The sequence below is a fragment of the Danio rerio genome, chromosome 22 (genome assembly GCF_049306965.1).
Source record: "Danio rerio strain Tuebingen ecotype United States chromosome 22, GRCz12tu, whole genome shotgun sequence".
NCBI lineage: Eukaryota > Metazoa > Chordata > Actinopteri > Cypriniformes > Danionidae > Danio > Danio rerio.
The window spans coordinates 30,139,741-30,166,058 of NC_133197.1; the positions used below are offsets into that span (position 1 = coordinate 30,139,741).

Here is a 26,318-nt window from a genome sequence, read left to right on the forward strand (position 1 = left end):
GGGACTCCTTTTCAGCCTTGGAGTTTTAAGCCTTAGACCGGCCCACCTCAGTTCACAACGGACTATATTAAAATAAGGTAATCTCCAATTCAGTTTCTAATTACACTACCACGTCTTTTTTAAGAAAACAGCTGCTTTAGAACTTCAAATGTTCAACAACCTTACAGTTTTATGTCTTAACATTAAAAATGAAAAAAAAAAAAAAAAAGATTTATTCAGGTGAGGATCGAACACGGATCGATGGCGTTGGAACGCAATGTGATGACCGCTGGACCACAATAGCACTGTCACACTTGCGTGGCCGGAATGATAGTTAATCCTCATCATTACCCAGCAGGCTACATTTTGCTCATGGGGCTGCGAGACAATAAATAAAAAGAGCGGAGCTGCGGCATAATAATGAATAAAAAGAGTGAGGCTATGGTCAAATAAATAAATAAATGAAAAAAAGTGCGACTGCAACTGCTGCTTTCTCTGTTCGCCATGCTGGAGAGGAACAGTCTGCGCAAATGGAGCGCAGAGTGGGTTTCATAGACTACAGCTCTCATCTGATTGGCTGAAAGGTATGAGTTGCCCTGACTCTGCCAGGAAAGTATCAAAAATACACACACACGTATCCAGGGGGAGTCGTACGTGAAAGAGGATTTGCACATTCTCATTCAGGATGAACTCGAAAGTTTTAAACATTCAAAACTTTTTGTACACTCTTATACATCTTATACGTGAAATTTTTTTGTGAATATAAATAAGTATTTTATGCACGTGAATTTGGCTACGCATGTGTACATCGTGTCTTTTGCGTGAATTACTTTTGAGTCTTTTCTGACTCCATAAAGTTCCTACCCCAGGTGGAGGAGTTCAAGTATCTTGAGGTTTTGTTCACGAGTGAGGGAAAGATTGAACGTGAGATTGACAGGCAGATTGGTGCAACGGCAGCTGTAATGCGGTCGATGTACCGGTCCGTTGTGGTAGAGAAGGAGCTGAGCCGAATGGCAAAACTATCGATCAAATGTGCTGCAAGCCTGCGTTTGAGTGAAAGTCTCGGCTTTTAGATATCGCCCCTGGGGGCTGGCTGCAGTACAAGTCATAAAACTCGCCTCTTTCGTGTTAATGAATGAGACTTGAGCCCAAATAAAAAAATTAATTACACTTGCAATAAAATGTCTCGAAAGATGGTTCTTGTCGATTAAGGCACTGATTATTGTGGTAAAATAGATGCAGATCTTAATTTTTGTAAACAGTATTTTTTTTTATTTTTAGCAGTAATTTAATGCTGGGTGTGTCATTGTGATTGACAGCTTCTTAAAGCAGACTGTCTGAGCTTTGGCAGGAACCTCAGTGAAGTTGGCACCCCATAAAAACAAATAATCCCCAAAACTATGCCATTCGTTTGTGCTACGTTTGTGCTAATTTGTGCCGCAAAAACACGTTTACGTTTGTGCTGGTTTGGGGTCTGAGATATTAAGCATAATTTTTTTGACCGTGTCGTTGACGTCACTTTCCACCCCATGTTGCGCAAATGACTTCAAATCAGCACAGGTCGTTTGTGCTTGATTTGTGCTTGTTTGTGCCGTTAAAACAAACACGGTATCTATTTTCCTCTTTTAGATATAAGCAAAATATTTGGGGAGCCGTGACGTCACTCTCCACCGCATTTTCTCTAAATCACACCAAACTAGTGTCATTTGTTAGTGCTGGATTTGTGCTGGTTTGTGCCATTAAAATAAACACTTTATCTATTTTCGTTGTTTAGATATAATCAAAATATTTCGGGAGCAGTGACGTCATTCTCCACCCTAGGTTGTCTAAATCACACCAAACTGGTCTCATTTTTTTGTGCTCGATTTGTGCTGGTTTGTGCTGTAAAAATAAACACTTTATCTGTTTTTATTGTTTAGATATTGCCTTATCAAATTATTTCGGGAGCTGTGACGTCACTCTCCACCCCAAGTTGTCTAAATCGCACAAAACAGGTGACATTCTTTAGTGCTGAATTTGTGCTAGTTTGTGCTATTGTGCTATTAATTATTATCTGTTTGTATTGTTTAGATATTGTTTATATTGTATATATTGTATTGATTATTAGATATTAATCAAAACACTTCGGGAGCTTCGACGTCATCCACCTGCACAGTTGGCCTCAGACTAAAATATAATTTGTATATTTTTCTTGGAAAAATAGATATTTTTGAAACAAATTTTGTATATAGTTTTTCTCTTTAAAAGCCGCTTTTCCAATCGTTCGGACCCTTTTTTATGCTGAACTGTTATGCCCACATAAATAAATTTTATTTGGAGGGAAAATGACCAAAATGTAACGTGATCAATGAAAATGATTGGAGAGAAAAAATAAATGTATCAAAAATTTTATACATTACAGAAAAATAAACAATGATAATGCCACATTAATAGTGCATTTGTATTATAGTGGCAGAAATATATTTTTTGACTGGGCTTGGGCAAAGTGAGCGGGCACTTTCACTAATAAAAAATATAGCACTTAAATTATTTAGTTTTTAACAATCAATTAATTACACAGAGGTTTTGTATCATAAGTGGATAATAATATAAAATATACATTTAGTTGGTAAAGTAACAGTTTAATCAATGGCTGTTATTTATTTTAGTATTCAAACATTAAATACCGAATCCATCAAGTAAAATAAAAATGAAAATGAAACAACAGCATATCAGGATGTAAAGCATATTTATATTAAAGCATATCAATTCCTGCTTGACATTTTAGAAAATATTTAGCTACCCAGTATATAGGCCTATTAAAGATCACCGAGAAATTTCATGGACCCATAAATGTCCAACTTATATTTAACTAAATTCTATAAATGTTAAAAATTCCTCATTTTATTTTTATTAAATATTTGTTTTTGTTGTTTTTTTTTTTTTTTTTGCAAAAACAATATCGACATTTAAGAATCTATTTTTATTCATTCATTCATTCATTCATTCATTTATTTATTCATTCATTCATTCATTCATTCATTCATTCATTCATTCATTCATTCATTCATTCATTCATTCATTTGACTTGTTTATTGGTGCATATATAGGCTATAATTTAAATTATACTTGGACAGCTACAGTGCCACTAAAGCTTTCAAACAAAAGTCCAAAAAATTTAAGTATTAAAGTTTAAATTAAGTTTCTCCAGTGACAGCTGTTATCACAACACGCCGTATAACCGTCCTTCAGGTGGTAGCCTATAGCCGGCATTAAATTACAAAACAAGCTGTCTGGGCTTTGAATGAAAAAAGTGTAGTTATTTTCTCGCTGTTTAACCCTCTGGGGTCGAAGCCTGCATATACACGTTTTGACCTGTGGTGGCATCAAACCGCTGAAATGAACTTAAATTACACTTTCAGTTTTGATCGTACAGATAAGATCAATACATCAATCGAATCTGTTATATGTCTACTTTTTGTTGTGTTCACTCACAACAACAACAAATGTGTGTGCTTTTGCAAAGTAAGGAAAACAGTGTAGGCATTCTGTCTTTAAATACAAAACGCACATAAAAATAAGACATGTATTTCTAGAAAGCTTAAAGTGTCTACTTTTAAATGCAGCTTGGCATGTTGAAAACAAACATTGCTTGATAAAGTAATCAGTATGAAATCAACGCTATGTCTAGTTCCTCAGTCTGATCTCATTAGTTTTAATGCGACCACGCCCACTAGGCATTGTTATTACAAGCATCTGAAGACGCGTGCAGACTGTGGTCAGAAAAACACGTCACTAAAATGAAAGGAAACTCTGCAAATAGTCAACAAAGATGATGATTTATGACATCTATATAAAGCTTGATATGTCTACTTTTGCATAAACCAATTCATGTCGAAAACAAATGATCTTTTTTTATGTAATCATTATAAAAGGACTGGTTTGGACTGCTGTATGTTGTCTAATTACAGCAGCGTGGTCCCGCCTCTCAGTAAGCACGCTTCATATGTAAATCCAGATGTGAAAACAACGGGGGTAAAGGACCAGTGGCAAAGAGAGCTAAAGTAGACAAGAAGTGCTCAGAGTTTGCTCAGTAATGCAAGTAATGCTGGTCTGTGTCATGCCGACAAACTGTTAGATGAAGATGTAGCCTTCAACGTCACAAAAATGTATAAAAACACTACAAAAGTGGACCAGGATCAAATAATCCTGCGTCTGTGAGTCTCCGCTGATGTCAAGAAGAAGGCCAGGGGTTACAGTGAAATACTGCCTTTTTTCTGCGCCCCTCCTCATCACCAGATACCTGTCTGCAAGTCTACATTTCCAAGTGTCCTTTGTAAGTTTATTCTTTAAATAATTACTGTAAATACCGAATGAGAGGATGATCACTTGTGCCAAAAGCTGCTGTGATGCACGCGACTATTTGAAAGATTTCATTATCGCACATGGTGTGTTTTTCACTTGCTTTCTTTTGTTCACAGTTATTTTTGTTAATATGGATTAATTACCATTCTTTAAAATAACATTGCTCTAATATGAGATTACCAAAACTAACTCAGAATCGTATTATTATAATTCAAACTTTGTATATACTATTCCATATATTATGATGTATTGTTTAACCAATTTAAGATATTTGACAATGTTAAGATAATATGTTGCATTTTGGCATGTTTTTTGACTTATTTATAAACTAATTATAGACATAAAGTTAAATAAAAAATATCCTGGGTTTGAAGAATATTGTGTTCCTGGACTTCACTGAGCTTAATAGTTTAATGTATAAAATTGTGAATGTACTTGACTGTTGATGTCTTAAATAATGTCAAATAACCAACATTTCTCAAAATGGATATATCTCATTTAGCAACTAAACTCTTCATATACAAAAAAAAAAAAAAAAAAACAGTATATTCGCTATGTGTAAGTTTAAAAGTTTGCAAGTTTTATAGAGTGCACTGACTCTCACAAAAGTATCTCCAGTTATTTTGTGTGATTTATATATTTTAAATAAACTGCAAACAAAAAAGTATATAAACTTTCCTCTGATTCCTTCTTAAAACTCTTCCCTCATAGTCACATACTGTACCTGTCTGATGGCTTATTATGCAGCTCATTATGCAGGTATTTGTCTTCAGGTGTGTCTCACTGCATAGTAATGATAGTTCACGCCTTCTCGCATAAACCAATTTCACTTAAAAAGGGACTTAGAATTTTTTATTCATTATATTGTTTTCTGTGAGCAAGTTAACAAGATGATTCTCGCATCATTTTGAAGCAAAAACACTAGACTACCAGATCCAGTTCTCAAAAGTCTTGTGCACAAATGTTCTATCTATGTTTAACGGCCTTGTTTCAGTGACTTTAAAATTTTAGTTTTTCACTAACCACGCATAAACGTTTCTTTCTCAAAAACACAAACACATACAAACATGCTGCTTGGGTATTATTGTAGCCCAACTTGTGCTGTTTACAGTGTTATCACACTTAAGCCATTAATATGTTTTTAAGATACTGAAAACAACACAAATGTCAGTGCATGTCAAAACTTCTCCAGAGCCCCAAAACACCCTTTAGATCCCAGAGGGTTAAAGAGTCTACAAGTTCGTGCATGGATATAAGATGTTGTGGATTGTGGAAATCGATGATATTAAGCATGTTTTTCTTCGATGCACAGCAGAAAAAAAAAGTCTTTCAGTATTGCATGTTTCTAATGGTAAAGTTCTCTCCCAGATCAGAGTGAGTTTTGACTATGTACTACCAAATGCAGTGTTGCATGCAATATACTCACATTCAATCAGGCGAAGTAAAGGTCTCATTGCCTAGGATGTCAATCAATTTAATCAAGCTCTAGCCACAAATAAAATAATAGGCTATTTTATTATTTTAAGATTTTAGACGACGGGTTAGTAATTATGGTTAATTATATTCAAGTCAATGAAATAATAACTTTAATAAATAAAATATGTTCGTAAGAATGTGGTGAGCCAGTGAAAAGCAGCTGTAGTGTATACTGTTTAATAATCAATTTAAATTATGTTACAAATGAATAAATAATGAAAAAGCAGCATTAATTCCCGCATTAATGGTAGGTCCGGACAGTGCGTACAGCCGTACGGCTGCAGTCGCCACTGTCATCAGCCACCCCACATGATATTCTAAAATATTTTAATTTGTTTGTGCTAATAAAAATTTTGTTTGAGATGCTTTATTTAAAACAACATCTGAGTGAGTGTTATGGGCATATTAAATGGCAATATTAAACAGCAGAAGCATTTCTCACCTGTAGCCTCTCTGTGAAAATATAGCGAAAATAATACAGTAAGATAGTTACATTTGTAAAGAAAATCATTCAAATAAGTTTTATTCATAATGACATAAATTTGCCCGTCTTGTGAGCTTGAGCATGTTTTTTTTTTAACTCCAGGAAAATAATCTGTCAAATAAGCTGATGGTATAAATATATTAATATTAATAATAATGATAATAATAATAAAGATACCTAAGGATAACTAAAATATGACAAAATATTACATGTTTATCTTCAATTAAACCAAATGAAAATAGTCAAAATAACATTCTACATCCTGTGATAAAAACGCACAGTATTTACCAATTAAGTGAATGTAAATGTTTTATATTATTATTATTATTATTATTATTATTATTATTATTATTAATTGTAATTAATTAATCAATTATTTATTGTTATTTTATTGCCATTTGTACCTTGTTCTTTTACTGTATGACAAACAACACAATCACGAAAACCAAAACTTGTCTGTAGAAAACACATAGCCTATGCGTGTTCGTGTGTTATAAGCCAACCAAGGGTGAAGAATGACGTCACGGCTCCCCAAATATTTTGATTATATCTAAACAACGAAAATAGATAAAGTTTATTTTAATGGCACAAACCAGCACAAATCCAGCACTAACGAATGACACCTGTTTGGTGTGATTTAGATAACCTGGGGTGGAGAGTGACGTCACGGCTGACGAAATATTTTGATTATATCTAAACAACGAAAATAGATAAAGTGTTTATTGTTATGGCTTAAACCAGCACAAATCCAGCACTAACGAATGACACCCGTTTTGCGCGATTTAGAGAAAATGGGTTGTAGAGTGACGTCACGGCTCCCGAAATATTTTGCTTGTATCTAAAAGAGGAAAACAGATACCATGTTCGTTTTAACGGCACAAACCAGCACATATTGAGCACAAATGACCTGTGCTGATTTGAAGTCAGTTGCGCAACATGGGTGGAAAGTGACGTCACACGGTCAAAAAAATAATGCTTAATATCTCAGACCCCAAAGCAGCAGAGACGTTCGTTTTTGCGGCACAAATCAGCTCAAACGTAGCATAAACGAGTGGCCTAGTTTTGGGAATTATTTGTTTTTATGGGGTGCCAACTTCACGGAGGTACTGAAGTGTTGTTATTCGACTTCTGTGTTATTTTACCATGACAAAATGAGTTCAGCAGTAAACTATAGTTTCTGACCAACAGGATCTGGTGGAACACTGTTTATTTGCTAAGGTCAGGGCTTTTTTCGGGCTTTATTAGTTTGCTGATACACGCCTAACCACCCAGATAGCAAAATACATTTAAGCCATTTCCGGCTAGATTCTCGCCTGCCAGAGACTTACCCCTCAGCCTGACTACCTCTGCTGGACCTACTCCGGATGCCTATGGATTCACTGCCCGATTCCAGCCCGAGTCAATCGAGCCAGATGCGGCAATTGAGCGAGCCGACGCTGCCGCATGCTAGCCGGAATCGGCCCGCGACGCTGCGAGTAGGTTATGTGCGTTGCGGCCCGGAACTGGCGCGATTGAATCTTTATTATATAAAAGCTCACCTTTGTTAACATTATTACAACCATTTGTGTTGATGTAACAGCAAACGCAGGCTACTACAGCAGGTAAACGCAAAGTGTAGCACTGAGTTTAACCTTTGAATAACAATTAAAACAGCATACAAAAATATATTGCAAATATTCAAATAAAGGACAAAATAAATAACAATAAACCTGAATTGATTGCACAAGTATTAAATATTAATAAAATTTAATAAATTTTGTAGTGCACAAGAATTAATAAATTAATTTAAGTACGGGGAAAATACAGGTGATCGTTAGCAGTAATTTTCTTTATGTGTCTAAATAATAATTAGGAAGACAAAACTAGCTGATCTCCACATTGATTAAAAGGTTATTTATTTGATTTACAGGACGTCTCTGCATGTTGAGTTTCAGCACGTTATTGAGTAATCTGCTGAATTTACTGTTATAAAATATGTTCTTGAAACCGAATCTTATATAACAAAGCTGTAAATGTTAGATATTATTTATTTACATACATTTTACGTTTACATATGTTTTTCGTTGGCGTTTTATTTGAAAACTCCTTCTAAACATGAAAATGAATGTAAATTCGTCTTTGCCAGATAAAGGCATCGAATAAACCAAATAAAAACGGAGGCAAAAAAATTAAATAAACAATTGAAGCGAAAATCAATAAACAATACACTAGCGATGTTGCAGCAGCTGATGGACATTGTATTATTAATGCTGCAAAGTTTTTTGCATAAATTGCAGGGTTGAGATGTGAAATCTTGCTGTATTTATTATTTAAACGCACGATTGTTCCCGCATGGTAAATCATTATCTATGGTGTGTAGGCTATATTTTGGGTTTTGTTGATTGCTAATTAAACATTAAAACCTTCCTAAAAATGTGCGTGTTGTTTATATGTTATTGTTCATATTTTACAAGTGTTATTTCTACCCCTATGAAATAACAAGTACCAACAACCCTGTTAGAAGAGAATATATTATTTGTGCTCATATTAGTCTTACTCAGGCTAGAGTGTATAAAAGATTGTTTATTTCTGCAGTCCAATATGTATTGCTTTTGATAAAGTTTAACAGCTTACATCACACCATTTTTAAACCGTATATTATTCTGTGTTTTTAAACGTAAGTGCTTATATTTACATCAGCGAGCCTTTGTATAGTGCAGATACTGGCGGTCAAGTGAGAAGTTCGGGGGGCTTGGTTGATTTTACATAAAGCGTTTGGTTGGAAACTCGATTCCGCGGCTCCTCTGGCTCCATCAGACAGTCCTTCTGTGCATGCCCAGGCTCCAATTTCAGCAGTCTTTTGCGACAGTTAGTGCCCGTCAAGCAGGCGTTTTGCCCTCAAGGAGTTCAATGGGAAAAGGGGCTGTTGTGTCGTCCATATTTTTTACAGTCATTGCTCTTGATTTACTGATCAATCTACGTTCCTACTCTCACCTATGGTCATGAGCTTTGGGTCATGAACAAAAGGAAAAGATCTTGATACAAGCGGCCAAAATTAGTTTCCTTCGCAGGGTTGCAGGGCACATCCTTATGGATAGGGTGAGGATTCTGTTACCTGGGAGGAGCTTGGAGTAAAACCACTGCTCCGCCACATGGAGAGAAGTCAGCTGAGGTGGCTCGGGCATCTGTTTCCGATGCCTCCTGGACGCCTACCTAGGGAGGTGTTCCAGGCATGTCCCTTCCGAGAGGAAGCCTCAGATAAGACCCAAGACATGCTGGAGGGACTATGTCTCTCGGCTGGCTTGGAAACGCCTCGGGATCCCCCTTAGGAGCTTGAGGAAGTGCCTGGGGAGAGGGAAATCTGGGGTTCTCTTATGAGACTGCTACCCCCGGGCCCGGAAAAGTAGTAGAAAATGAATAAATGAATGAACTCATAGTTATTTATTAAATTAATGAATAAATAAACAAAAAAAAAAAAAAAAACAGGCTTACTAACCATGTTGACCAATGGAATCTGCTGAAAATTATTCATTATTCACTTTTTCATAACAACTCATGTTGACTTTTTCATAAAATAACATTAAAGCAATAAATATCCCAGGACAAGATTTATTAACAAAAAATAGCAGCTTTAAACAACTGTCCAAAATTTTGCTTCTCAAGACATGTATGCAACATTTGACCCTATTTCTGATCGGCCGTGATTACCACCATATGTTCAGTTAGCTCAGAGTAATTTTTCAAGCCGTTCTTAGTATACAAAGTATACACGCACACATACACAGACAACATAGCGAGGCAGTCTTAATGGCACCATGCTGTTATCACAGCGGTCGTCGTTTGTGTGATGAGTATTAAAGCATTAACTTAGAGGCATTACCTGCAGTATGTGTGTGTGTATGTGTGTGTATATTTGGACAAAGACAATGAAAGGATTAATTCCTTTATTAAAAGATTCATTCTGTCTTTTTTCATTCTGTTGTTCATTTGTTGGTTGTTTTATTATATGGCGTGACTGTGGCTGTTTTTTTTTTATTGTTCATTTTGGCCACCCATTAAACATCTGATCAGGTTTAAATGCTACAGATAAACAAATAAAACCTGCTCCGTTAACAGTAATAAAAAGTGTGTTTTGTGCTGTGTTTCTCTAGGACAGGCCTGCCCGTTTGTCCTGCTTGTGTTGAGTGGTCAGCTGGATGATCTTCGGGTGGCTCTGTTGGCATCTCTCATGGACGTGATTGGGCTGAGATACGCTCAGGACTCTTTGAGTAACCCTGTGTCCTGGGCTGATGGGCTCAGTCGACTTCTCTGTCACCCGCGGGGAGAACACTTCCTCTCACTGCTGGGGCAAAACTGCAAGGACACGGGCCAGGACAAAGCAAAGGTCAGCCTATCAATACAATTTGTTGTTTCATGCTTTCTGTTTGTCAGTCTATCCAATTCATTTTTCATGTCAAACCTTTTGTCTATCCACAAGTGTTCCATTATCCATTCATCCATCTTTGTACATCTTTTTTTCTTAGGAGTAACAGAAAATTTATCCATCTTTAGTCCTCAGTGTCTTTGACTTTGCCTCTTTGTTTAGTTTTTCATCTTTATTTAGTATTCTTCTGTTCATCCACTTTTTTATTGTTTTTATTGTCTGTCCATCAAACATCATTCAGTTTATTTGTTCATCCATCCGTCTGTCTGTCTATCCATCTGTCCATCCGTAAGTCCATCCATTCCTCCATCTATCTTTCTCACCATCCATCCATCCATCCATCCATCTTTCTCACTATTCATCAATCCATCCATCTGTTCTTTCATCCATCCATTCTTTGTCTCTCCATCCATCCTTTGTCTCTCCATGCATCCATCCATTTGTCTCTCCATCCATCTATCCATCCATCCATCTTTTGTCTATCTATCCATCCGTCGTTCTCTATCCATCCATTCGTCCATCCATCTGTTTCTCTGTTCATCCATCCATCCTACTCTCCATCCATCTTATCCATCCACCCATTTGTCTCCATCCATCCATCCATCTTTCTCCATACATCCATCCTTTTGTCTCTGTCCATCCATCCATCTGTCTCTCCATCCATCATCCATCCATCCTTTTGTCTCTCTCTATCCATCCATTCATCCATCCACCCATCTGTATCTCCATCCATCTGTCTCTATCCATCCATCCTTTTATCTCTTTATCCATCCATCCATCCTTTTGTCTCTTTATTCATCTATCTGTCTTTCTCTCCATCCATCCTTCCATCTTTCTCTCCATCCATCCATCCATCCATCCATCCATTCATCTTTCCCTCTATCCATCCATTCATCTTTTTCTATCCATCCATCCATCTGTCTTTCTCTCTATCCATCCATCTTTCTCTATTCATCTCTATCTCTATCTCTATTTATTTTGTTTGAACATATAGATAGAGTGGTGGGTAGACAGACAAAGGGATGGATGGACAAAAAAGGAATGAAATTATGAATGATGGATGGATGGACAGACTTCATCCATCCATTTGTTTATTGATCAGTCCAGCTGTTCTTTTTTTCAAACCATAAAACGTTTCTCGTTTTTTTTCCATAGTTCTTTCAGTCACTTTCTTTGACCATTCATCCACTTATTCTATAATCTGTTTGTTCTTGCATGCATCCATCATCCATTCCTTTCTTCAATTCCTTTGTTGGTTTCCATTCTGTTCTTCCATCCATCCACCCATTCATCTCTTTGCCCATCCATCATTCCAACAATTAATCTGTTAGCCCATCCATCTGTGTCCATTCATTCATCCATCCCTTTTCCATCCTTTCTTCTATCCATCTAGCTACAGTACATAGCAGTATGACTGTGTACTCAATTTTCAACCATCCATCCAATCTTTTATTCACCATTTTTTTTCTACCATCCATCCACCCATGAATTTCATTGCTCATTAATTCATCCAGCAATTAATCTATTTGCCCATCCATCTATCTGTCCATCCCTTTTCCATCTGTCCATCGATCCATTCATCACTGTGCATTCATTATCCAACCAGCCATCTGATTTTTCATTCACCCATCCATTAACTGCATATCCATCAATCTCTTTACCCTATACAGCCTTCATCTGTCCATCCATCTATCACTCTGTTCATTCATTTTTTGGTCCACCTATACATAAGATCTTTCATTCATCCCTCGCTCAATGGCACATCCATCTATTTCTCTGCCCCTCTTCAATGCCTCCTCGAATAGCATTCAATGGGTTGGCCAGATATTGGCAGAAACTTGAGTACAGGCGTGATAGAGGCACCAGAGTTATTATACGGCCCAATATAAGAGCAGCAGTGAGGTTAGCCATGGTCCATGGAGGCTGTGTTGGTGCGTAGATATGAGACAGAGAAGGAAAATTGGCTGCTTTTAGGAATAGTAGCGGAGCAGTTCCCTCTTTCTGTGGAAGTGGCCATTGTGTCACTCTCTCCAGAGTCTTTATGACTTATGCGTCGGCTCTTTGCTGTTGCATTTTGGGGGTACTACAACTTTAGTACATATGTGGGTCTTTCTTAGGGCAACATCTGCGTGTGGGCGTCAGGGCTCCTGGGGTGTGACACTTCTCTTATTTTTCGGTTTCAGTAGTGCCAGCTGGCAGCAATGTAAGTAGGCCACCTCAGACGCGTTTTCCTTTCTTTTCTCTTCTTGCGTTTTACGAGCTGGCTCAGCGCTCAACAGAGATGGAGCCGGCTATCCACCACTCTTTTCATTTTCTCTTTTCTGAACCCATAATCACTCCCAAGTCCACAGTGCACTTTGAGTCTATCATGTTTGCTCTCTTTAAATTTTCCCCATACATATTTACAATCCTTGTTACAGCAAACTCAATGCAATTTGCATGCTTCAATGTAAACCATATCCTTAGGAGATCATGCTTAGGGGTTAGACAGAATCTGCTGACATTTTTTGCTTTTTCTGCAGAGAATTTTGTAAAAAATAAAAATAAAAAAATGCAGATTTATGTAGAATTATTTTGGGACGATTATAATTAAAAACTTAATATATTAAATTAAAAAATAATATCTTTTAACTTAACTTTTATTTAATGTTTACAAAGCAAGTCTTTCAAATAATATATTGAATAAAAGACAGAAAATATTAATTTACAAATTGTATTGTAAAAAAATCAAATAATTATTTTTATATTAGTTGATAATATTACTGAAATTAATTTAAAATCTGAATAAATAGAAATTTGCCCACAGTTACACAAGTTAATAAATAGACTCAATGATGGACTAAAAATCAGCAGATTTCTAAACTCGCAGATTCTATGTGGGCCTAGTCATCGTTCACCCACAAGTGGTCAGGTTTCAAATCTGATCTGGCCTTTTTTTCTCAACAGGAGAATGCAAGTGGGATCAAAGAGCCAACTGCTCGCAGACCCCTACGGAGTCACAGCAAACCACAGAGTTTACCACGCAGGTATGGGATTTAACGTTTAATGCCAATGACCCCCCAAAATCATGACACCATACTTATATATATGCCTATCCATCCATCCATCCATCCATATATATATATATATATATATATATATATATATATATATATATATATATATATATATATATATATATATATATATATATATATATATACAGTGAGGTCAATAAGTATTTGATCACCCTGTGATTTTTCAATATCTCCTACTTAGAAATCATGGAGGGGTCTAGAATTTTCACCGTAGGTCCTTTTCAATGTGAGAGACAGAATCTAAAAATAAAAATCTAGAAATTGCATCATATGATTTTGAAACAATTTATTTCTAAATTACTGGCTTAAATAAGTATTTGATCACTTGAGTCAAAAATGCTTAATATTTGGTACAGAAGCCTTTGTTAACAATTACAGAGGTCAAACGATTCCTGTAGTTCTTCACCAGGTTTGCACACACTACAGGAGGGATTTTGGCCCACTCCTCAATGCAGATCTAATCTAGATCTGTCAGGTTTTGGGGCTGTCGCTGGGCCAAAGATTTTCAATTGGATTTAGGTCTGGAGACTGGCTAGGCCATTCCAGAACCTTGATATGCTTCATACGGAGCCGCTCCTTGGTTTTCATAGCTGTGTGCTTTGGGTCAATGTCATGTTAGAAGACCCAGCCACGACCCATCTTTAATGCTCTGACTAAGGGAAGATGGTTTTTGGCCAACATTTCACAATACATGGCCCCGTTCACTGTAGGTATGGTATTATTGGGATGATACTCATCATTCTTCTTCCTCCAAACATGACGAATGGAGTTAAGACCAAAAAGTTCTACTTAGTTTTCATCTGACCACAGGACTTTCTCCAATGACTTCTCTGGATCATCCAGATGGTCCCTGGCAAACTTCAAACATGGGTTGACTTAAGCAGAGGAACCTTCCTTGCGATGCAAGATTTTAAACCATGACGTCTTAATGTATTACTGATGGTAGCCTTGGAAATGGTGGTTCCATCTCTCTTCACGGCATTGACCAGCTTCTCCTGTGTAGTTCTGGGTTGATTCTTGACCATTCTTAGCATCATTGATACCCCACAAGAAAAGATCTTCTATGTGGCCTCAGTCCAAGGGACATTGACGGTCATCATTAGCCTCTTCTACTTTCTGACAATTGCTCCAACGGTTGTTCTTTTACACCAAGCTGCTTGGCAGTTGGCCCTTAGCCCTTTCCAACTTTATGAAGGTCTACAATTATGTCTCTTGTGTCTTTTGACAGCTCTTTGGTTTTGCCCATGTTGGTACTTAGACGTTTGACTGATTGTGGAGTGCACAGTTATCTTTATGACTGCTTACAACTTCAAACGGGTGCTACTAAATTAAAATCTTGAGCAGAGTGTAGCTGAACTATTTAAAAGCAAAATAACAGGTCTTTGAGGGTAAGAAATCTGGCTGAAAAGCAAGTGATCAAATACTTATTTGACACACTAATTTACAAATAAATTGTTAAAAAATCATCCAAAGTGATTTCTTAATTTTTATTTTTAGATTCTGTCTCCGGAAGTGGAAATGCACCTATGGTGAAAATTCTAGACCCCTCCATGATTTCTAAGTAGGAGATATTGAAAAATCACAGGGTGATCAAATACTTATTGACCTCACTTTGTGTGTATATATACACACACACACACACACACACATATATATATATATATATATATATATATATATATATATATATATATATATATATATATATATATATATATATATATATATATATATATATATATATATATATATATATATATATATATATATATATATAGGCAAATCCAGAAGTTGACATTATCCTGGTTTCCTCAACAAAAAACTCAGTAGATATTTCCATTGGAATTAGTGCAGAAAATGACATCCGTGAGAAGTCTGATACTGTTTTCACACCAGGTGTGGCATAAGTAAATAAATTGCGCTATTCATGCATAAATGAATGCGTGAACAATTTGAGTTTACTCGCGTCATTCACACGTGAAATTCACTTCACAACAAACATCTATTCACATCATGGACAGGGGTTCTTTCTGCCTGTTGACTCTAGTTTCATTGGTAAATGTCTAACATGGATTTCATGTGCTTTATTTGCTTTTTGGAAGGCTGAAAAACAGTGTATATTCGCTCAGCATTGTGTCTGAGTGCACTAGATATTTTCAGAGGTGCATCGAGCTCTGTAAGTTTTTAAACTCCTTCAGAAACTTTACCTGGATGATGGAAGCTTTTAGCTGTGCTTCAGACTGAGCCGAGTCAAGTTTGATGAGCTGTTGCCCGGTGTCGACAGGAAGATTTCCTCTTAGGACACGCACTGCAGGTGCCATAATCATGCCTCTGCAAGAGCAAACTCCTGATTGGTTAAAGTTCATATTTTCCAACTCAAGGGAAACGAGCAATTCAACATTAAGCGCAGCAATTGCACAAAATGCTCATTCGTGCTGCCTCATTTGCGCAGATCGCACCGCAGGATGTCTATTTGCGTCTTTGCATTGACTTTACATGTAAATCATTTGACTAATCATGTAAATCTGAGAATCTTAAAAGATTTACATTTTGAGCTTTTAAAATTACTTTAAAGCCTAAACAGCTTCTATCTGGAACCACTTCAAACTTTAAAAAAATATGTTTGTCTGTCAGGTTCTTCACCCTTAAACTTTCCAAAACGTACTTCTTTAAACTTCATGCCTAACATTTTCAAGTTTCAAACCACCTCAGACACTTTCGGCAAGGCTGGACCACTAGAGGTGCAAAATGACACATTTCACCTTTCTTTTCTTATGTGAAAGCAGTGATTAAGTCATAAACTCAGCAGTTGGAACCCAAACGTTGACATTTTCTGGCACTTTTGAGAGGTTTCCATCCCACTAACTTTCCGTCAAGTTGTTGAAGTTTCCATGCAGGCAGTGAAATTTAGATTTAATTTGTAAGTCAATATTGATATGTTACAATTAGCGAGGAGGTATTTTTGGAAGCTGGAGTTACACTTTCTATGAGCAGCTTGTTCGAAAATGTTCCACCAGGCTGATCCAGTACCCGCCTCCACCCTCCAAAGGCGGAATTACAGTGACAACCGAGGACCTGGAGTGCCTCAAAGATGGAGAGTTTCTCAACGACGTCATCATCGATTTCTACCTCAAGTGAGTCTGCTGGTATTTTGGGCTTGGGAAATGAGTCGATATTTTCCCATCCACTTGTTAAGTTGTGACGTGTGTAATACTGTTTCGGGTCCAAGCTTCTGCTCATTTGGATTGAGAAAACTCTCTCAGTAGTTGTTTATGGCATTGTATACGCAAATCCAGTGTTGGGTAAATTACTTCAAAAAGTTACATATTAAATAATTACAAGTTAAAGCTTAATGATTTAGATACATTTTCTAAATACTATATCTTAAAAGTAATTTAATTTTTATTCATTACTACTTAAAATCACAAAAAATATTAACACGTAGTAAATAGAATTTAAACTTTTTAAAGACTTTAAAACACCACACCAAGCTGATAATAAAGAAAAAACACTCTGTCAGCTGCGTCTGGTCCCATCTTGGCAAGGCAAGATTGTTTATATAGCACATTTCATACACCGTGGCAATTCAAAGTGCTTTACATAAATAAAAACAAAAGAGACAATTATTAGAAAAATAAAAAACAAATAATAAAAAACAGATAAAAGCAAATAAAAATTTGTTGAAACAGGTTATAAAAGAATGAAAAAGAAGAGAAAAACAATAGTGCGATCTGTCGGACGAAACACAGTTCTCATTCAGTAAAGGCACAGCTAAACAGATGTGTTTTAAGTCTTAGTTTGAATGTGCCTAATGTTCTACAGTATGAAACTGAGTGTAAATACACTAAACGGACAACAGCCAACTAAAATGTTATGTGTTTATCTTCCATAACTGGGTGTATTACACATTAAGGGGCCATTTATATTAGTGGTAAACCAATACGTCAGTAGATATTCGTAGATATCAGCATCAGCCTTAAAAAAACACTTTTCAGTCAACCACTAATTAACATTTTATTTACATATAATTTACATAGCACATTTTTTGCACGCTTAATAAAGTGCGGATGATGGTTGCAGAAGTTCAACCCCAGAAATGCGTTAAAATTGATGAAGGAATTGGAGTATGTCACGTTTTCTATGAGGTTTTAGATGCAATATGTGAATGGTCCCTGACACACGATCTTTTAGGGATGTAATGATTCACTTAACTCACCATTCGATACAATTCACGATACTGATCTCACAAAATTATTTTTTTTAAAGATTTTTTTTTAACAAAGTGAGTTGAGACAATTTAGCAATTAACAAGTGCCCTTATATTTTTTTAATGCGGCACATTTCATTGTAAAATAAAAATAGATGTTGTTAAATAACAAAACTAACTTGCAATTTTAAAACCAATTGAATAGTAATAAAAAATAATAATAATGCATGTATAATAAACATCTATTATTGAAACTGCTTTTCTTAGCTTGAAATTATGTGAGTAAATTTATGTTTATCATCATCATCATCATCATCATCAATTTCATCAGCTTATTCGGGGCCGGGTCGCGGGGACAGCAGTCTGAAGAGAGAACCCCAGACTTCCCTCTCCCCAGACACTTCTTCCAGCTTATCCAGGTGGATACCAATGTGTTCCCAGGCCAGCTGAGAGACATAGTCCCTACAGCGTGTCCTAGGTCTTATCTGAGGCCTCCTCCCGGTGGGACATGCCTGGAACAACTCCCTAGGTAGGCGCCCTGGAGGCATCCGAAACAGATGCAATAGCCTCCTCAGCTTACTTCTGTCGATGTGGAGGAGCAGCGGCACTACTGCGAGCTTCTCCCGGGTGAAAGAGCTCCTCACCCTGTCTATAAGGGTGCCCTGCCACCCTACGAAGGAAACTCATTTCAGCCGCTTGTACCCGAGATCTTGTCCTTTCAGTCATGACCCAAAGCTTATGACCATAGGTAAGAGTAGGAACTTAGATTGACCGGTAAATCAAGAGCTTTGCCTTTCGGCTCAGCTCCTTCTTCACCACAACAGACCGGTACATCGACCACATTACTGCAGCCGCTGCACTGATCCGCCTGTCAATATCACACTCCATCCTCCATCATAAACAAGATACTTGAACTGCTCCACCTGGGGTAAGGACTTTCCTCCAACCTGGAGATGGCAAACCACCTTTTTCCTGTGGAGAACCATGGCCTCAGACTTAGAGGTGCTAATTCTCATACCTGCCACGTCACACTTAGCAGCAAACTGCCCCAGTGCATGCTGAAGGTCTATGTTCGAAGAAGCTAACAGAACGAAATTGTCTGCGAATAACATAGATGAAATCCTGTGGTCCCCGAACCAGACCCCCTCCAGCCCAAGGCTACGCTTTGAAATTCTGTCCATAAAAATTATGAACAGAATTGGTGACAAAGGGCAGCCCTGCCGGAGCCCAACATGCACTGGAAACAAGTCTGACTTATTGCCGGCAATGCGAACCAAACTTCTACTCTGTTCATACAGGGACGAGACAGCCCTTAGAAAAGCACCTCTGACCCCATACTCCCAATGCACCCTCCACAGAATGCCACGAGGGACATGATCAAATGTCCTCTCCAATTTTATTATTAATGTTTATTATTATTATTATTAAATAAATAAGAAGTGTAAAGCACTTTGGGTCAACTACGGTTGAGTAAAATCATGCTCTAAAAAATAAAGTTTGCCTTTTCTATTATTATTATCTTAAGAAAACTCAGCATATCAATGTTTTCTAGCACAAACAGATTTGGTGAAAAAAAATACTTTCGTTTAACTGTTCAAAACATGGATTGCAAGTCCTTTAACATTAACGACTGATTTAAATCATCATATATTTTAATCCATTTTCAACCGGCTCACAATGAATCTTTACATAACTATACCAGACATCAATATCTTAAACTTTTATTAAAGCTGAACCATTGTCTGAGAAGCTGATATTCGGCAAGGATATTAATATTATATGATCATGGTGTTCAATAATATTATAGCACACAGTGAGTGTATATTATGACCATTTGTCATTTGCGTTTGGATCTTGAAACTGTAAAACATTGGATCATATCTAACAAGCAGATACTCTAATACTGAATTCTCTTTCAGGTATCTTCTGTTGGAAAGAGCTGACAAAGATATTGCAGAAAGATCTCACATCTTCAGCAGCTTTTTCTACAAACAACTTACTCGAAAAGACACCAGTGGCCCAGAAGAGACTGGAAGCACGTAAGAAATCATTTAAAATCGCATTTAGAGAATTAAAGAAACAGTAACAGCTGTTTTTTTAGCTGTACTGTTCCATTTAGTATATTATGCTGGAGATTTGAAGCTGATTTGAACGAGTGTGTGATGTTTTCCTGCAGGTCTGCGTACAGACGACATCAGAGAGTGAGAACGTGGACACGACATGTGGACATATTTAGCAAAGACTACCTTTTTATACCAGTTAATCATGAGTAAGTGAGGAATTTAAATTGAAACCACACCACAATCAAATGCAAGTTTTAGACCAGGGATGCCCAAACCTTTTCATATGAAGGGCCAAAAACCAAATATCATTGATAGCTGTGAGCTGACAATAAATATAACAAATTATTTTACATTAAAGTTGCCATGGGTAATATTCTAATTTATTTAATAATATTTAAAAATAAATAGAAAACATTACTTTGAGTCGAATTAACTAATGCAGTATAACCTTTTTATTTATAACTTAGTGTGAATAAAATCATAAACAATCACATTTACAGTATAATATAGTGGAGTTCAATGCTGAATACACTAGTAAAGCAGAATCTGCCTTTGACTTCATTTGCTCATCAAAGTCCTCTGTCGGGTGACAGTATGTATGTTTTAAACTAAATCTGATTAAATGACACCATTTGGATTGAAACATTTAATGTTGGTTTAGCTTTTTGTAGCTTAGCAATAAAACAAACAGATAAAAGGTTAAATTAAGTTTGAAATGACGATCTCTAAATCATCTTCAAAATTCTCCCTCTCTTCTCAGATGGGATGGTAGGCCAAATCAAAGGTTTCCATGGGTCAACTTAGGCCCGAAAGCCCTAGTTTGGGCGTCTCTGATTTAGACCAATAATTTGGTAAATTAATACTTTACATTGATATGTGTTTTTAAATTAAGAATTACATGTTGTTTACTACTATAGAAGCTTGTTACTGCCACATGATTTAAAAATAAAAAAGAAGTGCCTTTTTAATCTTACAAGTTGTATTTGTAAGATATAAACACATTCTTTATTTCTTGCAGTGCTTTGTTCAAGTCTTGCAGTTCAGACCTTTTGTCCAGGTCTCCCATTCCCTTTAAGTGTCAGTTGCGTCGCGCCATAGCTCATTTGCTATTTACTGTACATGACACACTTATTAAGTGAAAAAACTGAACCCTTCACTAGCGAGAAAACAGTTAAACAGAGCATCTGCAGCACAAGAATGAGAGATAAGCCTCCTCATTCTTTACTTTTACTTTCACTCTTGTCGATAGGGAAACGTGTTGTACGCACAGACATCCCTTTGCCTATACATAATTTATTTTGTTTAAGCGCAAACATTTGTTTCGAAACTATTTCTAAATTCAGTTCTAATTTCCAGCAAATAAATAACTGAACAGTAATGACGAAATGTGGTAAAAAAAAAACTTATATTGTTTTTAATAAAACAGATACAAATATGCATATAATAAATAATACTAGTACTACTAATAACATACAAAAGCAAATTGTTTTGAATAACCTGAAAAAGCCCCCCCGAGATGAAGAAGGCAAGAAAGTATGTTTTTTTATATTCATGTAGGCTAGAATATAATATTTTTTGTAATATTTTAATCCTTTAATTATTTTTCATTTGTAAAGATATTTGAGTATTGCTGTACACCCTGTATGTTTTAAGGAATGTGTCAGCGAGGCGCACAAATAACGCACTCTGCGCTGGGCTATAGACCTGCTTTGATCTGGTCTATTAAACAGACTATTTTAGTTCCTCAAAATAGCAACACGCCAGCAATGTGTGTTAATACGTCTCCTTTTTAGACCAGAACGCCTATGGGCGCACATATGCACGCAAGTGCATTTGCTATTTAAACAGTTAGGTGCAAAATGTCAAAACAACTCTTGCGCCAAGCTGAAACTAGCAAACAACAATTGCGTCGTACATTGCGCCACATTGCTTCTGGTGGATGATAGGGCCCTTAAAGTTACTTTTATTCAACAAGCAAGTGTTTTTGTTGTTGGTGGTGTTTGTGGTTGCCCAGAAATTACACATAATTCTATCAAAAGATAATAAGACAATGTACAACAGTGTGAAAAATCAGCACGTCCAAAATTATTCATATCCTTCTCAATAATCAATAGAAAATGCCTTTATTGGCTATTGCAGCAATCAAACACTTCCTATAATTACTGACCAGCTTTTTGCATGTCTCCACTGGTATTTTTGCCAATTCATCTTTTGCAATGAGCTCCAACTCTTTCAGTGTGGTGGGTCTCCTTGCCATCAGCCTGATCTCTAGCTTCCTCCACAGATTGTCAATTAGATTTAAGGCAGCACTCTGACTTGGCCACTGCAAGACATTAATTTTTTTGTCTATTAATCATCTCTTGACCACTTTTTGTGTGTGTTTTGGGTTGTTGTCATGCTTAAATGTTCACTGGTGCCAAAAGCTAGGTTTCTCTGCAGACTGCCTGATGTTGTTGAGAATTGTGAATTATTGCTCCTTTTTCATGACTGTGAGAGGTTCTTTGTTATGATGTTCTTTTATACTTTTTTTCTCAGAAAGTAATTATGTTTGTATATTTATTGTCAGCATTTCAATAGTTGGCAAGCTTTCAACAAGAAAAAAAGCACACATGGCCAATCAAACTGACTAACTTTGTGTACTTTGAACAACAGTAAACAGTTACGACTTATGAAGTGGACTTTACACACTGTTCTTGTGTTTTAGTGACGCTTGAGGAAGCTCCATGTAGATGTTTGACATCTGATGATAAATCACTTCAACAAGGTCAAACGAGTCTTTAGCGTCAAACTGCGAAATAGGGGAGCAGGAAAAGCAGCCCTCGTACTCCATGTGCTCATAAAAACAAATTGGCTCAGTGTTACGCACACTATAACATGAACATGAACACACTCGCATGAGACAACAGGGCACAGATGATTCACCAGATTAGATTTTTAGCAGAACTTGTTCTGGGACAGCATGATGTAGTTGATATGCATGGTAATCATTGTAATGCAAGGTAAACTTTGCTCAAATGAAATGAAAATAAATAAATACAAACTTGTATATAAAAAAACAGGATTTAGATTAAAAACAAGCCATTTCAGAGAAAATAGATTAATATTGTGTTTATATCAATAAAAAAAAGATTAGATTTTATTTTAATAATTTATTTTACTTATTTATTTTATATATTTTATTTATTTATATATTGTATTTTTAATTGTATTATAATTGTTAACTTTCATTGCAGCAACATGCCATTTGCCTGTGATTGAATTTTTATAAACTCTTTATTCTTATTTTTTGTGGTAAAAGATCAACACAATTTTTTTTTTTTTTTTCTAGTTCATTTTGCTTTGCTATTCTTTTGGTGTTCAACCCCATAAAAAGTTTTTGTTTAGTAACATTACATGAAGGAAATGATTACATCTTATGTTTATTTATTTATTTGAGAAACCATAGAAAACATTCACTTTTGTTATATTTAGTTTTAAACCAAACATGCCTTTTATCCACTTTAAAGCAAATCCACATACATTATGTTTACAGTACATATAAAAACCATCCAAAAGCATCATTGTTCAGGTTTTCTGCTTCAGGATGTGTTTGGCAGTGGAAACGAGACTTTATCACAGATCACTGACTTCCACTTCCTCCTCTATCTGTGTTTTCTGCTCTGTTTGTGTATCAGGGCTCACTGGTACCTAGTGCTGATCTGTTTTCCTGCTCTGGAAAGGCCTCAGATTGTAGAGTGGAGACAAAAAAGCTCAGTGTCCCAGGATGAAAGCCAGACCACCAAAGAGAGACCCTCTGGAGAATCTCAGCGAGGTATCACACAAACACACACAAACAAATAATAATTGTTTTATTTTTATATTTTGTTTAATAAATTATATATTTTATTTCATTTTCAAATATTTTTTGTTTTGTTTCATTTATTGTATTGTTTTGATTAAATATTTTTTTAATATTATACATGTTTTATTATTTTTTTAATTAGTATTATTTTAACAGTTGCATATTATGTTAAAATTATTTCGCTGTCATTTAGAAACTAGCACATTTAAAACCAATTTTGGTCATGTAGTAATTGAAAATGTAATCTTTTTTTTCTTTTTCTCCTCTAAAAATTTTATATTTCAATATTTTAAGTGTTTTTTATTATTATTTTGTTATTAATAACTATAATAATAATAATAATAATATTAAACTTATTATTTTTTTTAATTTATAGCTATAAGAATAGCATCTCAAGGCACTTTACAGACATGTGCAGGAGTAAAAGACACAAGAATAAATGAAACATGTAAACTAATAATAATAGTAATAGATCTAAAAATCAACTAAAATCTAAAAAAAGCTACCCTAAAAAGTAAGTTTTAGAGATAATTAAAAAATACTCAAGGGGTTCTGAATTGCTAATATCAGAGGATAAAGAGTTCTACAATTTAGATGTCAGTAAAGAGAATGCCTGGTCTCCCATGGATTTTAGCCATGCTGAGCAGTTAAAAGACCAGCATCAGATGAGGGTAAAGCATGTCCTGGATTATTTTAACACAGTTGCAAATTGTGCTAAAATACATTTGCTGTCATTTAGAAACTAGCACATTTAAAACAAATTTAGGTCTTGTAGCTTTTTTTTTTCTCTAAAAAAATTAGATTTAAATATTTCAACTTTGGTTGTGATGTTGGTTATGTATGTTTGTAATTAATTATTTAAGTTACTTTTTCATGTTAGGTTTGTGTTTATATATATTTGACAATTCTCACTTTAAGAAAACCTTTGTTATCACAATGGCAAGCTAATTTCTTTTCTTGGAGGGAAAAAACAACAGAATTGTGAGGCAGAAAATTAATCTGAGGAATATTTGATCTGTTTTCTATTTTTCCAGAAAGTTCACAGCAACCGAAAGGAAACCCATCAAAAATCAATGAGTCGAGATCACACAACCTACCGGTAATTACACATTTACACAAGTTATAAATTCTGTTGCATACAAATATTATCACATACCTATTGTGTAATATATGAGTTATTCAATTATTCTTTAACTTGAGTTTTTTTCAGTATTATATATATATTAGGGCTGTAACGATACACAATATAAAATCGAAATCGCGACACTCAGATCTACGATCCTGTGTCGCGGTGTGATAAGGGAGAATCGCGGCACACCCCGTGACTACCTTTCCAATAACGTCACGCGTGCCTGCAAAAGTTGAGCTAGTTGAAGAAGAACGTGAGGAAACACTTTTTTTCCCCTCGACATTACGAGCACTGCTCCGTTTAAGCCCTCGCTATTAGCGTTTAACCGGGAGGGCTCGCACGGAGCTCTTAGTAAGGGACTGTCTGAATGTGTCAGGAATATCAAAAACAAAACCAACTTAACCGCTCTTGACAACAGACAACGGCAGAAACATTGCCAGTGCTGTCAAAGCATTGTTGTTAATGTGGCTGCGCAGAGAGGGATGGGCGTTCACCTGATGCCCCGACTCCTCTGCAGAGGAAACTTTTCTGTAACCTTGCTGTGCGCTTTCTGTTTGAACCTTTAAGAGTTAACATTACGTGCTGACTGACAGCGCGATGCGTGAGGCAAGGAAACAGGACAAAGCTTTCAATTAAGATGAACACAGTTTCTATAGTTATACTTTATTTATAGATAAAGGTATATGACTGTATATAATCACTATCTTGCTGGAGTTTATAGCCGTTTTGCTTTACTTCAGGACGCATGCCGCTCTGAAGGTCTAATCGCTGTTTTAAGTTATCCAGAGCTGTATGAATGTACAAATCTTGAATATAACAATAGCATTAAATATTACAATTGTAACACAGACAGCAACACTTATGCACAATCGATACCCTGATTCAGTCGTTTCATAAGAGGACCGCGCTTCTTCTCTTCTTTTTTCCTTGTCAACATAAAGGCAGTGAGATGCGCCTTGTTTTCGGCTTATAAAGCATGTATGCACATTAATGCAATAGCATATTTAAACAACAAAACTGTTTACAAAAAGTCTACATATGCGCGCGTGTTGTTGTCTTTTCATCACGCAGCACGCGCACTTGAACCGCGAGGGAGAGAAAGGAAACCATCAGGACATATTCTTTAAAATAATGATTTCTATTAAAATGTAAAAGGTTTTGTGATTATATAATCACATATAACAGCGGGGCATATATGCATATATAAAAATAAATGCATATGCAAATAAATGCATATTTTCCGTGGAGCGGGCAATTTGAGGAAGTCTGCGATTTTTATTTGACGGAAGAAAAAACATGATTGGAAAAAAACAGCC

The 26,318-nt window shown here is 36.0% G+C and overlaps 1 protein-coding gene across 3 annotated transcripts in view; it reads left to right on the forward strand.

The window, feature by feature from the left end:
• The window catches only part of senp7b (SUMO specific peptidase 7b), a 72,651-nt gene that overhangs the window by 37,550 nt on the left and 8,783 nt on the right, over positions 1–26,318 (forward strand). For all 3 annotated transcript variants that reach the window (XR_012397284.1, NM_001122946.1, XM_005161775.6), the window contains exons 12-18: positions 10,414–10,646; positions 13,632–13,711; positions 16,780–16,896; positions 19,889–20,008; positions 20,146–20,238; positions 23,707–23,843; positions 24,908–24,972. Coding sequence is in view for 2 of the 3 variants with exons in the window: in NM_001122946.1 (NP_001116418.1) it covers positions 10,414–10,646; positions 13,632–13,711; positions 16,780–16,896; positions 19,889–20,008; positions 20,146–20,238; positions 23,707–23,843; positions 24,908–24,972 (845 nt within the window). In the remaining variant the exon portion in view is untranslated. The remainder of the gene's footprint in view (positions 1–10,413; positions 10,647–13,631; positions 13,712–16,779; positions 16,897–19,888; positions 20,009–20,145; positions 20,239–23,706; positions 23,844–24,907; positions 24,973–26,318) is intronic.